At 36.4% G+C, this 13,877-nt stretch overlaps 1 protein-coding gene across 5 annotated transcripts in view; it reads right to left on the minus strand.

Annotated features, from left to right (window-relative positions):
• Positions 1 to 1,256: 1,256 nt before the first annotated feature.
• Positions 1,257 to 13,877, minus strand: part of KLHL15 (kelch like family member 15) — a 28,526-nt gene continuing 15,905 nt past the window's right edge. For all 5 annotated transcript variants that reach the window (XM_048288145.1, XM_048288135.1, XM_048288123.1 and 2 more), the window contains one exon: positions 1,257 to 8,053. In XM_048288145.1, the coding sequence (XP_048144102.1) occupies positions 6,944 to 8,053 (1,110 nt within the window). In that variant the 3' untranslated portion in view covers positions 1,257 to 6,943. The remainder of the gene's footprint in view (positions 8,054 to 13,877) is intronic.

Below are 13,877 nucleotides of genomic sequence, written 5' to 3' on the forward strand. Positions count from 1 at the left end.
GTGAGGAATTTGGTATGAACCAGTCAAAATGTGAGAGCTCTTAGTGAAACAATGGAAACTTTGTTGGAGATGCCTGATCAGCTACAGAGGTGCTAATGAGTAAGTCAAGTCGGGCATTGTGACGTCTTGGAAAAAAGGTACTGCCAAAAATTCATCCTGGCTCACTGAGAAGGGAGACTAAAAAGGTGAACAAAAAGAGATGTAAGTAACATTTACAGTGTGAGAAGACTGTCATCTTCTCTTCCACTGTATCAGTCTAATGCATTTGGTCTCCTTTTGAACCCAAAATGGGGACATATCACAATTAAAAGTGGCCCTTCCTCCCATTAATTCATCCACAGCATACTCCCGTTAAAGAGTACATTGTGTAGGATGAAGAAAAGTTACTAAAAAAGGAGAGGAAGGAGGGGAGCATGGGGGAAGTTACTTTATGCAAATAAAGTTTAAAGTAATTTGAATTATTAAAATAAAATTAAAATTCTATTTTAGAACTCAATATTAAAAAAGAAAGACACCACAGTTATTTTCAAACATTCTTGACGGCAGACTTTTAAACCAGAGGCTTTGATCTGAGAGAGACTTGACAAAATAGTGACAGAGAAAGAAAAATTGTGGCAATGGACTGACAAGGAAGGCTTTCATCGGACTGCCTGAGAAAATATGATTATAACCTGGTTTACCTGCCCTCCCACCCTGCTCCCCCTCCCTGGCATTGAATGCTGATCTGACACTTTAATCCTGAAATGAAGTTTCCCCTTCCTATTACAGGAAATGTTAAGAAGTATAACCTGGCCTTCTGGCACTTTGAGGTCCAAGTGTGTGGTGAACACACGTTGGCTGGGAGCCCCCAATTCCGTGTACCTGACGGCAGGGAACGCTCTCTCCTGGCTGCTGACCAACACCAAAGGCTGCCTTGGGTGTTCAGTCTTGGAAGTTAAAATTCATGCTTACACACTGGGGGACAAATGTAACAACCAAGTCAACTCCAAACATTCATTCAAGCTTGAAATGCAGAGCAAACAGATAAATGCACTACAGCAATTAAAATTGGGAAGACTGTAAAATACAGTTAAAGAGAAGAACTTGATGTCCCTTATAAGCACATCCAGCACGATGGGATAACTTTAACAAAATCTTACACAAACATTGCAACAAGACAGTTTGAAGAGCTGTTTAACTGAGTCATCTCTGAAGTCCTGGAGAAAGTAATCCAGGTCCACTACACTTTTAAGTATTACAAAGTTTACACAAGAATGTTTAAAGATTAAAAATATTTTATTTACACTTTTCTTTATACACATTTTATACATTTTTTTCAGCTTGAAACCCAAACAGAGCACATATGCAAGTCTGAGCATACTGTATCCATAGCAAGGGAAAATTACTTTCTGCCAAAAAAAAAAGACAAGAAAAAATGCTTTAAAACAGTTAAAAAAAGGCAATTCTTAAATTATTTAGAGAAGTTTATAGCAGCCCTAGGGTAATCATTAGACAGTTAATCCAAATGTATATATGAGGTCATATACATATAATTTTAATTTTCTATAGGAAAAGTATTTCCAATAGCTAGACACAAACACAGTACAATTTGAAAATAACTCTTCCTGTTAACTTATCAAATACATTCTTTTCAATACAAACAATCTGATATTGTACACTGGAATTGTGGGATATTATAGTGGAATTGCAATCTCCAGCATATAATAATTTATTTTAAAAAGATCTACAAAAATAACAATATATAGGGAAAAATATTTAAAATAAAAACATAGTTCACTCTTCCCTTCACCTGCTCCAGAACTGACATAAAAGTTAGGTGGGTCCCACTGAGGTAAAAAAAGCCCCCTAAATATAGCTAACTTTACAGTCCTACAGAACACTGCATTTCCTAGACTTACAGTAAGATTTTTCTACCAGAGCTATAAATAAAAACTATCTGCAAATAAAAATTATTTTCCCCTAGCTACCAATTTAATATTAATCCAAAGGTACTTGGAATTGATTTTTGAAAGCTATTTTTAAAAGATTACATAAATTGAACTTAGAGAAGTGTAAAAAAAATTAGTAGAGGGACATACAGGAAAGCTGTGCTCAAAACAAATTAGTTTTTCTGCCACCTGACATATACAACTAGGTTTTATGAAGTTTACCCACACAAATAGAAATTTTCAAGTTACTCACCTACTTTCAAAAACAGAATACAGATGCAAAAGTAGTCATTAGTATTTATTTTAAGCAGCTTCAAGTTGTTTAACAAACATGAATGAAAATCTCAGAATATTAGCTACAGGACACCAGCAAGCGCTGTTCAAATAGATGATGTGTTTTCCAGTTATGTTCTTTCCCACTCTCCTTCAGTAAACCCTGCCACGTGTGACAGATGCTTATTCAAGTAACTTCACCACCTATATATATTTTTATTAGCAGAAGGAGAGCAGGAGGGATGTTTCCTTTGATGGCCCCAACCCTATAAACTCGTAAGCACAGGCTTAGTAACACTTGCGCTTTTATGTTTTCCTTTAAGTACCTTACAGTTGTCTGTTTCTTTGTACTGGACTATTCACATATGTGAAGTACACATCTGAAGTGTTAAAACAATCTGGGGCCCGATTCACTATTTCTGGTTTTTTTAAGAAAAAGTATATTAAAAAGGCAAAATAGCTCTACAAATGCAACTACTTCTAAAAAGACTTTGACATATGCAGGCTGACACAAACTGGAAGTTTATTTCTAAAGAACTGTTAGTGTGTCCCCACAATGCTTACGCTCCCTTTGCTGAAGAATGGACATAATGAGTTAAGCAATGGGGTTTTTGAGATCGTTTGAATTTGCACCTGCTGAATTTTGTCTTTGTTTCCTGAGTGTCAAGTGAAGCTTCATCCCTGACACAAGTAGTTACCATATTATTAGCATGAGGAAATGCAGCACTTGGGTTTCTAAGGCAGGAGAGCCTCAAAAATAAATAGCTGCAAATCTCAGAAACCAGGGAAATATTACAGTCAAACCCTCAGAGCTAGTTCTAACTGCTATCACACTGCAGAAAGTAGGGCATCCATGTTTTTCAGAAGAAAGCAACATAAAAGCAGTTGCCACGTAGCTCATATGCTGCCACTTGCTAGAAGTGCTCTCTAAAACAGCAGGACCTCTGTAAAACCAAGGACTGCCTTCTTCCAGCTGAATTCATGGGGAAAAAATTCCTAAAGTTTATTTTTGCCAGCTGATACCTTCCACAATGAAACTACCAACACTTTGTGGGAGAAAATGAGCTATTTTTTCCTTATGCAGTACTTATAAAAAAAAATCTGCCCCCTAAAAACAGACATAGGAGCACACGAAATGGGAACTGGCAGTATCCGGTCCCTTTACAGGAACACTGTGCTTTTTGTCTATTGTCTTGTTTGAAAAGAAAATTTCCTCCTGAAGTTGGTTGCTAAATTAAGAAATGAAGCTGATACATTTTTGTATAGGTGCGAAAAAAACCCTCTAGATTGTAACTCACTATGTCCACTTTTTTAAAAAAAGGCAAGTACACTTGCCTTCCAAAGCAAGTCTTATGTTGAATTTTAAAATATGTGGGTGACATTAGATTTGCTGGTATTCCACAATGAGATGGGAACAGGAGAACCTCCCCAAACCTAATAACCAAAGATCATAACTTCCTTGACAAATGAGAAGCATTTAAATGTTTTTTAAAACCCATCTTAATCTGACCATAATGCTCAAAATTTGATAGTAATAGACAATTCTCATTAGCCAGCTTAGGTTTGTTCCTATTAAGGTACTAAATTATCTGGAGCTAAATACTTAGAGCAAACATAAAAAAATTTTCAATTAGAAAAAATCCCTCCAATATACAAAGTAACAAAAGTAACTGCCTCAAAAGTTCCATTGCAGTATAAAAGAGAACAGAAGCTAATTTTTGTATTTCAGGTCTGAAAAATAAAAGCACTAGAAATGTAAACTGACAAAACATTCTCACATATCCCCACCATTCTAATCCCAAGCAAATTCCAACCATCCCTAATGCTGGAAAGGTTACAGCCAGCCTCTCAATGGAGACACAACTTCAGGGAAGCTGAAACCAACAGTTCAATTACGATTTCACAGAACAATTGCTACTATCATTACTACAATCCTGAACAAGATCTTTCAGAACTGGACACCTGAAGATAAATATGAGCTTAAAAGCAGAGCACCAAAACCAATTGGTTCTTCATTTTTCAAGTGTCAACACTCACCAATGACTTTAGTGGCAGTTGCTGAGCACACAGAGCTTCAGAAGACGCTTAAATGCAGACTTAAAAATGTAACTTGAGACACCCCTATCCTTATCATTACTTTTAATAAAGTCTTGGCCATGTCTCTCAGACATCTGACTCCTGACCACCAGAGATCCAGAGCCAGGGCCTCTCCCCACACTGGCACTGGCCCCACGTAAAGTGCTCTACTCTATGTAACGTGCCCATGACAGCTGCCTCACAAAGGACTAGTTTTTGCTGCCCCATTAACTTTTGAAAAATGAGCTGGTGACAAAGAGAATAATAACAAAAAACAAAACAAAACAAAAACTACCTTGTTTTTTTTCTCTTGTGCCCCAATACCCCATGAACTATGTACAGTGAGCACACAGCCAGCACCTACCAGAGTCAGTTTATCTCTACCCATGTAGGGTGACGTACACACAAATCTCACAGTGGAACTGAGGTTTTAGTGTAAGCCACATTTGCGTTAAGCTATCAAGAAATTAGATTTCTAATTCAGTGAACTGAATTCTTATTAAGAAAGACACATTTAGCTGCAAACTAGTCTGCATCAGAAGGCTGAATATCAATATTTGGTCCAGTCTCTTCTGCTGTAAATAACTTATCACTACAGCTGTGATGGCAAACATTCTCTCTTTCTTTTAAAACATACGAAAACACTCAATTAATAAATCATTTCTAACAATAAACAAACCCTAAAAATCTGCTGACTTGCCATACAGCTCCAAATACTCACATTTCAACCCAAAACATAATTCCTACAAAGACACCAGAGCGCAATATGAGAAGTTTTACACATTGTTTTAACTTCTATTATTTCAAACTTCATTTACAGAAGTAGGTATTATTTTTAACATGGAAAACTTAGGGTGATTTTGGTCCCTTTGTAAGTGCATTCTTTTGAACTCCCTGAGTACTGTACACTCCTTTTCTACAGTGAATTCTGACTGGAAGATGCTGAATAAAGTGGTTTTGCATTGCTGCATATAAAGTAAAATCTATTGCTTAAAATGAAACACAGCAGCGTTAGATTTTACAAAATATGCAGCCGCATGTTTCAGCATCTGAACTACCTGTGAGCCTTCAGCTTCCCCAGATCTCTCCTTTAGGTTCTAGAAGTGGCTAATTTCATATCCATAAAGATAGTCAAAATGCAATTACTGTTATTATTTATGTCTTGGCAGATAATTCTTACCAATCTGCTGTCACTTATACCTGCAAATTAACACAATGGAATATTCAAAGCCCCCTTGGACCAGCCATCTCTATTCAGGCACTCCAAGGTCAGTAGCCATAGTTGTGTAGGTTTTTATAAAAGAAACAGAAATTATACTAACAAACCAATCACCTAACTCCGTATTTTCAAAACACAGTAGTTCTTAAAAGTTAATAATAATAATAATAATAATAATATTATACCACTTCAATATGAGTACTCATATTGAAGTGCGGGTATAAGCAAAGTACTGACAATAAACTGCAGTATATCCAGCATCCAGTTCCAAAAATAACTGTGGGTTGCAGCAGTGCTGAGCATTTGCTTATTGATGTTTTCCATTTTAATGAAAAAAGAAAACCAGGCAGCACATTGAAACCAAAAAGAAACTCAGGTAAAATGAGTTTACTTTCTAAAAATAATTTATAAAAAAACAAATAATCAACAGTTCATTACGTAGCAACAATATAAAGAGTTTAAGGTTACTGAATCAATCAGTATATACTAAAGATAAGATACTTTGATACCACATGAGGCCTTTTCACTTCAGAACCTTGAATTATTTAGCTCATTAAGGAATACCTTAAATTCAACAGATATGGCTGAATCTGTGCACTAGTTAAAATATAATATTGTAACTGCACATAAAAAGATGCATTTATATACAGTTTTTACAGTGTATCCACATGTGTGTATACATTTTTTTTACTCACCAACAAACACAACACAGACAATAGAAGGCAGCATAGAAATAGTGTTTTGAATATAAAAATGCTTTGTTTTCAATTTAGTAGAAAATGTGTAATTTGCATTTTGGCAGACTTACTGGTACAACTATACAAAACCAGGAAAAAGGTCATGCAAAGGGGTTAAAATTTTTCTCCAAAGTAAAGAAGGGAAAACAAAAACACCTAGTAAATTTGAGAGTACTTCGCAGTTAATGGGAAAAGCATCTAAAAGACAACATGAAATACAGAAATGGTTTGGTTTTGTTACTTTATACCTGGTTGTACCCTAGTACAGATGATGATGTGTATTTTGATGCCCAATAAAGAGTGAAAATAACATCTTTCTTTTCCTTTCACAAATATTTTGTCAAACTCAACTTATTTCAAAAGCATAGCGGTATAATGGCCATTAAAAAAAAGAGACCACATTGTGGACATAAAATACTACCAAAAAAAAAAAAAAAGGCAGACTCAAAAATATATTTTGTCTCATACTAACAATTACATTTGTTAAACAAAAAAAAAAAACAAAAAACAAAGCTTTCACAAGATCAGACCAACTATCACCTTTTCTAATAAACGTGGTAAGTACACTCCCTGTACATCCTGTTTCTCTTAAGCATTTAGCAGTTGTTCTTATACACAAGGAAATGTCTCTGCAGGAATTCAACTGGTTTGTAGTTTTTTTAATGAATTAGTATAGCTCTTTTGTGTTTCATGGGATTGTTCATTCTGTTTTAGCTGCACCGTCTAACATGCTCCAAAACATACTCAGGAAAGTGCAGGCTGCAGACCTGTAAGCCGTCCAGCTTGCAGGGCATCCTTGGATATTCATCTTCTTTCCATTTGTTTTCCTCTGGATCAAAAGTGAGAATCGAATCACTGTAATGACCATTGTAGCAAAGGCCTCCAAGAACCATTATCTGTTTGTCCAGAACAGCTACACCATGACCACTCCTACCTATTGGCATAGAAGCCAATATAGTCCATTGATCAGTATCGGGGTCATAAACCTCTGTAGATGGACATCCTTGAGATTCAAAGGAGGCTCTCAGGATCACACAGACACCACCAAAGACATAAAGCTTACCATTGTAAGAAATCATTTTGTGAAAGCATCTTGCATAATTCATTTTGCATTTGTTCTCCCAGCAGTTAGTGACCACTTGAGTTCTCCGTGTTCGCTGCTCTACTGTCCCTTCTTTACTGGGATCAAACACACACACTTGCTTAGAAGTTGAAGATGACGTAATTCCACCAGTGATATACAACTTGTTACCAAGCACAGTCCCTTCATGTCCGTACTTATTGACTGGATAGGGATCCACAAATTCCCATTTATCTTCAGTAATATCATACCGTTCAGTTGAGTAAAACGTTTCATCCCTGGTTCTCCCAGCCACTGCATAAACATACCTGCCAATCACTCCAACAGCAAACTCAGAACGTGGCACAGACATGTCTGCCATTCGTAACCAAGTGTTCTGTCTTGGGTCGTATCTAAACACTTTGGATGAAGCATGAAACTCACCATCTGGCCCCAGTTCTTCCCCACCTAACAAGAACACGAAGTTATTTACAATGGCAAGGCAGTCTGGTCGTAAAGGTACTTGAGGACCCTCCAGTTCCCACCAGACCCTCGGTTTGTGCAAGAGAAGAATTTTACTGTTTACCATACTGTGTCCTATCATTCCTCTAAACACTGCAGTCTGGGGTTTGGCAGAACGAATTTTGTTCGATTTCATTTCCATCAAAGGCTGTTGGTGAACGCTATGAAAGTAATTCATGGCTTGGTCAACCTCATGTCGCAGCTGCCGGGAGTATCGATAAAACTCTGATGTTTTTACCTATGAATATATTTAAAAGATATTAAAATTCTGACCAAGAGAAACAATCCAGAAAACCTAAAGCACTATGTGTCATTAGAAGATTATTTTACTTCGTTTCATTCAGGCAATCTTGAGAGCAATTGCATTTATGCATGAAGGTTTAAACTGATGTATTGTTATCCAAAATCCAGAAGGCAATTTAGTGATTAAGAGCAGTGACTCACATTTTCAGCAGAGTAATCACATGCAGAATTTATGCTGGAATTAGGCACAACTGAAATCCCCAATTCTAAAAATCATTATTCCTTCTCCTGAAAACAGCTTCTGTTCATCTTCTGCTTAATCCATAAAGCACCCAAATTAAAAATTCACTCTTTTCCTGGGTTTCAAAGACACTCTACACACCTATTCTGTGGTTACCAAGGTCTGCTCTAGTCTGGTTTTTTTCTGAATTCTCACAAATGAAGTCTGAGCTCCCAAGTGCTAGGCTCTGCTCACAGAGCTATTTAATTGCCATGGGGTGGGAAGGGAAGGTACCCAACCCCCTTCCTTCAGAATATGTGCTTACGCCAACCACTCATCATGATGTTGACCTTATGGTTTCCCCTCTTTGTGTCTCCACATGTTAACACATGCCTTTAACACAAGAAGGAGACATCTCAACATATAATCCTTTGGTTGTGCATTTCTTTGGCAAATTGCAGAGGTAGGTTTGAACTTCCCAGGTGAGAGATACAACCTACGAGCCATCCATGCTCAGTTTTATTGGAGTTGTAGGCATGGGGGAAAATAAGAATTCCTTTCTGGAACCCTTCCTACTATCTAAGCCAATTTAAGTGCGTGAGGCTGGTCCTGAGACCATTCCAAAACACATCCCTGTCTTGAACATTTTAATTAATCTAGCTCCAGGCATCCTCAGCTCACTGTGGGAATCTCTTCAGAGGCTTCACTCTTCCTGTACAGTCAGGTGTAACACAGCATTCTGAATCACACTTCTAAAACAAATAAAAACCTGCTAGACGTTGCCAAATCCACAAATCCTTGATCAGATTTGATCCTAAATCCCAGTTTCTTTCACACAAAATTGGATTGCTTTCAAACAGTCTGAAAGCCTTTAGTACCTACCAGCTCCAAAGAAGAAGCAATGCTCTGAAAAAAATCTGAGGCCACTCTGAAATTTCAAGTGACCACAAGGTAACACCAGAAGCTATTTTTAAGTATCTTTTACCCCATCTCCTATTCTTTGTCCCAAAGAAAAAACGCCTCAGGGTTGGTGGTGTGAATTTTGACATATATGGAAAGCAATTTGGAAATTAATGTTCTTTATACCTTGTGAATAAAGTAACTGCTTGTTCCATAAACACATACTATTAAAATTTTGTTAGCTGTCTGTTAATCATCTCTTCCTTGTATAGTAATTAAGACATTCTGCTGTCAAAGAATCATTTTTTAAAAAAATCTTTTGAACTGTTCTTATTGAACATAATTTGCACAGTTGAGACAGTTTGAAACACCAGATTTCAAAAAAAAACCCTGAACACTAACCTACTATTGTAAAGCAGTGTATATAGCTCAAGAGTGACAGTAACTTGATGTTTTTATTTACGCTTTTTCTTTCCTCCACTTTAATTTTGACAAGTTCAATTTATCTTTGTTTTTAAAAAAAGAGGATGGTCACAGGCAGATCACATATATTATTCTTGCAGCAATGTCCAGCTTCTTCCTACTGTTTTTGCCAGAATCTATTTTGGAGCAAAATGGTTTACTCAGGTATGGTACTTACAGAACATTCACATTAAGCCAAACTCTTCTGGGAACAACAGCTCTATTTTCTTGTTGCAAATAAAGAATATATCATGCAAAGATCTGCTCATATGGTACTTGTTAGAATAAACTGTATACCTTGCCTGACTGAAAAGACTGAATATAAATTACAGAAAACATGCTGGCAGGGAGAACCACAGAACAGAAAAATGATAACATACAAAGGTTACAAAAAATGAAAAAGAAGTTAAAATTACAAAGAACCATGGCTGGGCTACTTTATCTTTAAAAGGAACTTTCAAATTCTAAACCAGCAGGACTACTTCAGGTATTCCCAAACTGGAGCTATCCTCTTTGGAATTAAATAAAAATATAAATTATCTTTGTTCCACCTATATGCAGTTCAGGCTTTCTTGGATAATTATGGAAGACAACAGGATCAACATGCTTACATTGTGAAGCATACCAATAAAGCTTGGCAGAGATAGAAAATGTTTTTCTTTCTCCCTCAACATTTACAACTCTGTCATTAGATCTAGAAATTGGAATGCCAGCCAGAAACTGGAATTAATATAAGCCTACATCCTCATCACTCTACTCCTTCACATAACCTAAATCTCATCCCATGAGAGCATGCCAAAGGAAACAAGGTGTGTCTCTAATTCCAGAGACAGACCCTCATGACCAGGGAATCAATCTATTTGTTTACTACTGCTTATCTTGACAAAGGCACTCATGACAAAGCAAAGCCTCAATCTCTTACCTTAAACAAAAAAGACATCAAGGAGCAAATGCCACTCCCAGTTATTAACACCCCTCTGTGACTGAAGTTCATGGGGAAGCTTCAACATGCACAAGTTTGAAGAGGTGAACATGAAAATACACAAGCACTAGCAATTCTTACAATATGCAGAAAAAAAAATCCCACAAAGCAAGAGTGATTGACTACCTCGATTCTGGTAAGAAAAGGTAACTGGAACATTCCTAGACTTGGCTGTTGAGGAAAAATATCCCTGGTTTTAGCTATCCACCTTTCACCAACACAACACTGCCTCTCACAGGAGCAGTACCTCTGCTGAGGCTCAAAGGATGGTCTAAGATGAATGTTAGGATATGCCTAGGAAAGTACAGACTGCTCATGCTTGCTTGATGCAAATGAAAACAAAGCAAAAGTAGGTCATTTGGCCCACTTTCAGTCATACTGTGAAATATCCCAGAATTATTTGAAAGCCCTGTTCAGCACAGTAAGGAAAACCCTCTGCCTACACTTTCAAACAATATTACAGTAATTGTCATTACTTGTGTGTAAAATCAAAAAAGAGAAACATTAAACTTTAGGTAGTTTGGTGTTTAAAACAACTGTAAGTTGTGCATGTCAGCAGATGAAAGCACATGGCCTTTTGTGGGAACTTCTATCTGACACCCAAAACATGCAGAAGGAAAGCCCTCAGCTTTCAAAAGTAGGCTTTGCCACTACCTGTAAGTAGCAACAAGAAGGTGATCAGCAAATATCTAAGTGCTTATCAATAGACCAATTTTCCTGTTAAGTTCAAATGTAGAAGCTCTGGAAGGAATGTGTCCATAATTACCAACATTCAAGCAGAACACAGAGATTTCTGCAAAGCAGATGGAAACGTACATTAATCATCATGAACCCTGAAGCAAAACAAATGTGCATTCCTAAAGAGTACATCATCAACTCTGAATTGATAAAAATATATAAATGCTTCAAAGCATTTTTGAAGTTTAAAGAAAAACTGTTCTGTTATCTTGCTGAAGGGTCTCAAAAAGGCATTTTAAGTCGGACTTCCTTATCAACCCCAGTCTTACTGTAAAAAATGGAATTTAATCCAAGTGCTAAAGCTTTGCTTGTGTGGTTTTTTACATTCTTTACATTCTTTCCTATTCTTTGTTTAATTTTCTGGAGAAAACCTTTTTAAAGAGGTTATACTGGGACATGTATATGTAATGTAAGAGTTTCCTCAAGATATGCAGAGATGGAGAATAAGAACTATCTCAATGTATTAACTACCAGTTACAGTGGTTCACAGTCAGATTTTTAGCTACACAGACTGAGAACAGCACAAACTAAATCAAATGTGTCATTCCATAATAAAAGATGTAACAATAATTAAAAACATCCACCCCTCTACTCACCCCCTAGGCAGTCAATACCAAAATCACCACTATCCTTCCAGTCACAGTAAATTTGAGCTTTAATGCATTTTCTCTTCTTCATTTTAAATCAGTGAACACTCCATAAAAACTGCTGGCTTTCCAAATTAATGCAGCTTTTAATCATTGCCTATTTTTCTGCTGTATTGCAATGCATGCTTTTCTAGTTGTAGCAGCTATGGGAATCTCAGAATCTTCCATTTATATTATATGAAGAAGTAAAACAAAAAATTAAGCCATTAATTTCTAATTTGAAAAGTGATCTCCACAAAAGACCAGCTGTGTCCCATATTATGTTCATTAACTTTCCTCCTCCCCCAAAAAAATTACACTAATTAATAAGCTGCAGTAAGAGCAATGAAATGCAAGGTAAATGTTCTGTAACATGTTTTACTTCAGTATATGGCTTTAAAAAAAAAAAATCCTCACATAACCTTTTATAGTTACTGCTCTATTTGTATTCTTTTTACTTAGGTTTATAAGAAAAAGCTTTCAAAAGCAGAAAGAAAGGCCTCTTTTGAACTGCCCAAACTAAACAGCTATTATTTGTGCACCTGGCAACTAAATTTTAATGTTATTATATGAGTGGATATTAACTTGCTTCCTTCTGTAGAACTGGTAAAAAAACCCCAAAGACAAACAAAAAGAAAAGTACAGAAAAATCTCCATGGCTCATACTGTGACTTTAATCACTTCTAGTCATGTAAACAGAGACCTATTTTAAAGATTCTAACTTATTGTGCTAAAGTTTTCTAAGCCTGCCAATTCTGAATGTGCATGTGATGCAACTGAAACTCAGCTAGTAGGAGTACAAAAGTAATGTTCCACCTTTCCAATGAACAATGATGGCATCCATATCACACTTTTAAAGACCAAATTCTTACTCTTGAAAAAAAATCAAACTTAATTTACTAGAGATTAACCTGAATAAAAACTAAGGTCCATCAACTCTGCTAACAAAGATCCTTATTATTTTCACATCTACTTATCTCTGACCATATTCTAATCACAATTATAAGCCAGTATGAGAACTGGTCAGTACCAGTGAAGGGTTTTGAAGGACTGTTCTACAAGTGTTACAAATCACTTAAGTAATTTCAGCCTAACCATAGAAAGGCACAGCCTCTGTGCAGCAAGGACAATGCCCTCAAATTGATTACTTGGCTGTTCCTTTTTAAAAACTGAATTCATCAAAGTCAAGCTGGAGTCTAACTCAATCTAATCTCTCAAATCAGAGTGGAGTCAACGATCTATATGCCACAATTAAGAAGCTCAGCACATAATAAATACTGCTAGGAAATCTATTCAAATCAACAATAACCTTAACATCCAAAAATATTAAGCACAGCACCTATCTACAGTAAGAGGGGTCCCCTAACCTCACCCACACTTCTTATTATAAGCTTCAGCAGACAAAGTTGTATAAGTAGATACACATGTACTACTAGACATGGAGGTAAATGGGAAAAAAAAAAAGAAATTCAACACATTTAAGAAAGGTAAAGTCACATTAACATAAAATTACAATGACATCTTCTCAAAAATTATTATTTTCTAGGCACAGGACAGCAGATATTCAAAGACAATGTGCATTGTACCTCTACACCAGAAGCTGATGAATGTAATGATTAGTAAGTTTTTCATTTAAGCTTGCCATTTATAAATCAGCATGGGCTAGTCATAACAAACCTTACAGACTGGACATAAAAAACCCCTGGATTTTAAGGACACGGGTTTTGAAACAACATTTCCATCTGAGTAGTACACAGAAACTAAATGGAGCTTAAGCAATATTTATCAGAGAGATCATTACATGGTTGCCTCCAGTAACATGGAGATTAACTCAATGATCCAGGTGAAAGGCACTCCAACTTCTATCTCCAAAATTCCTCAAGACTTACAG

This window comes from Corvus hawaiiensis, chromosome 2, assembly GCF_020740725.1.
Source record: "Corvus hawaiiensis isolate bCorHaw1 chromosome 2, bCorHaw1.pri.cur, whole genome shotgun sequence".
Classification (NCBI taxonomy): domain Eukaryota; kingdom Metazoa; phylum Chordata; class Aves; order Passeriformes; family Corvidae; genus Corvus; species Corvus hawaiiensis.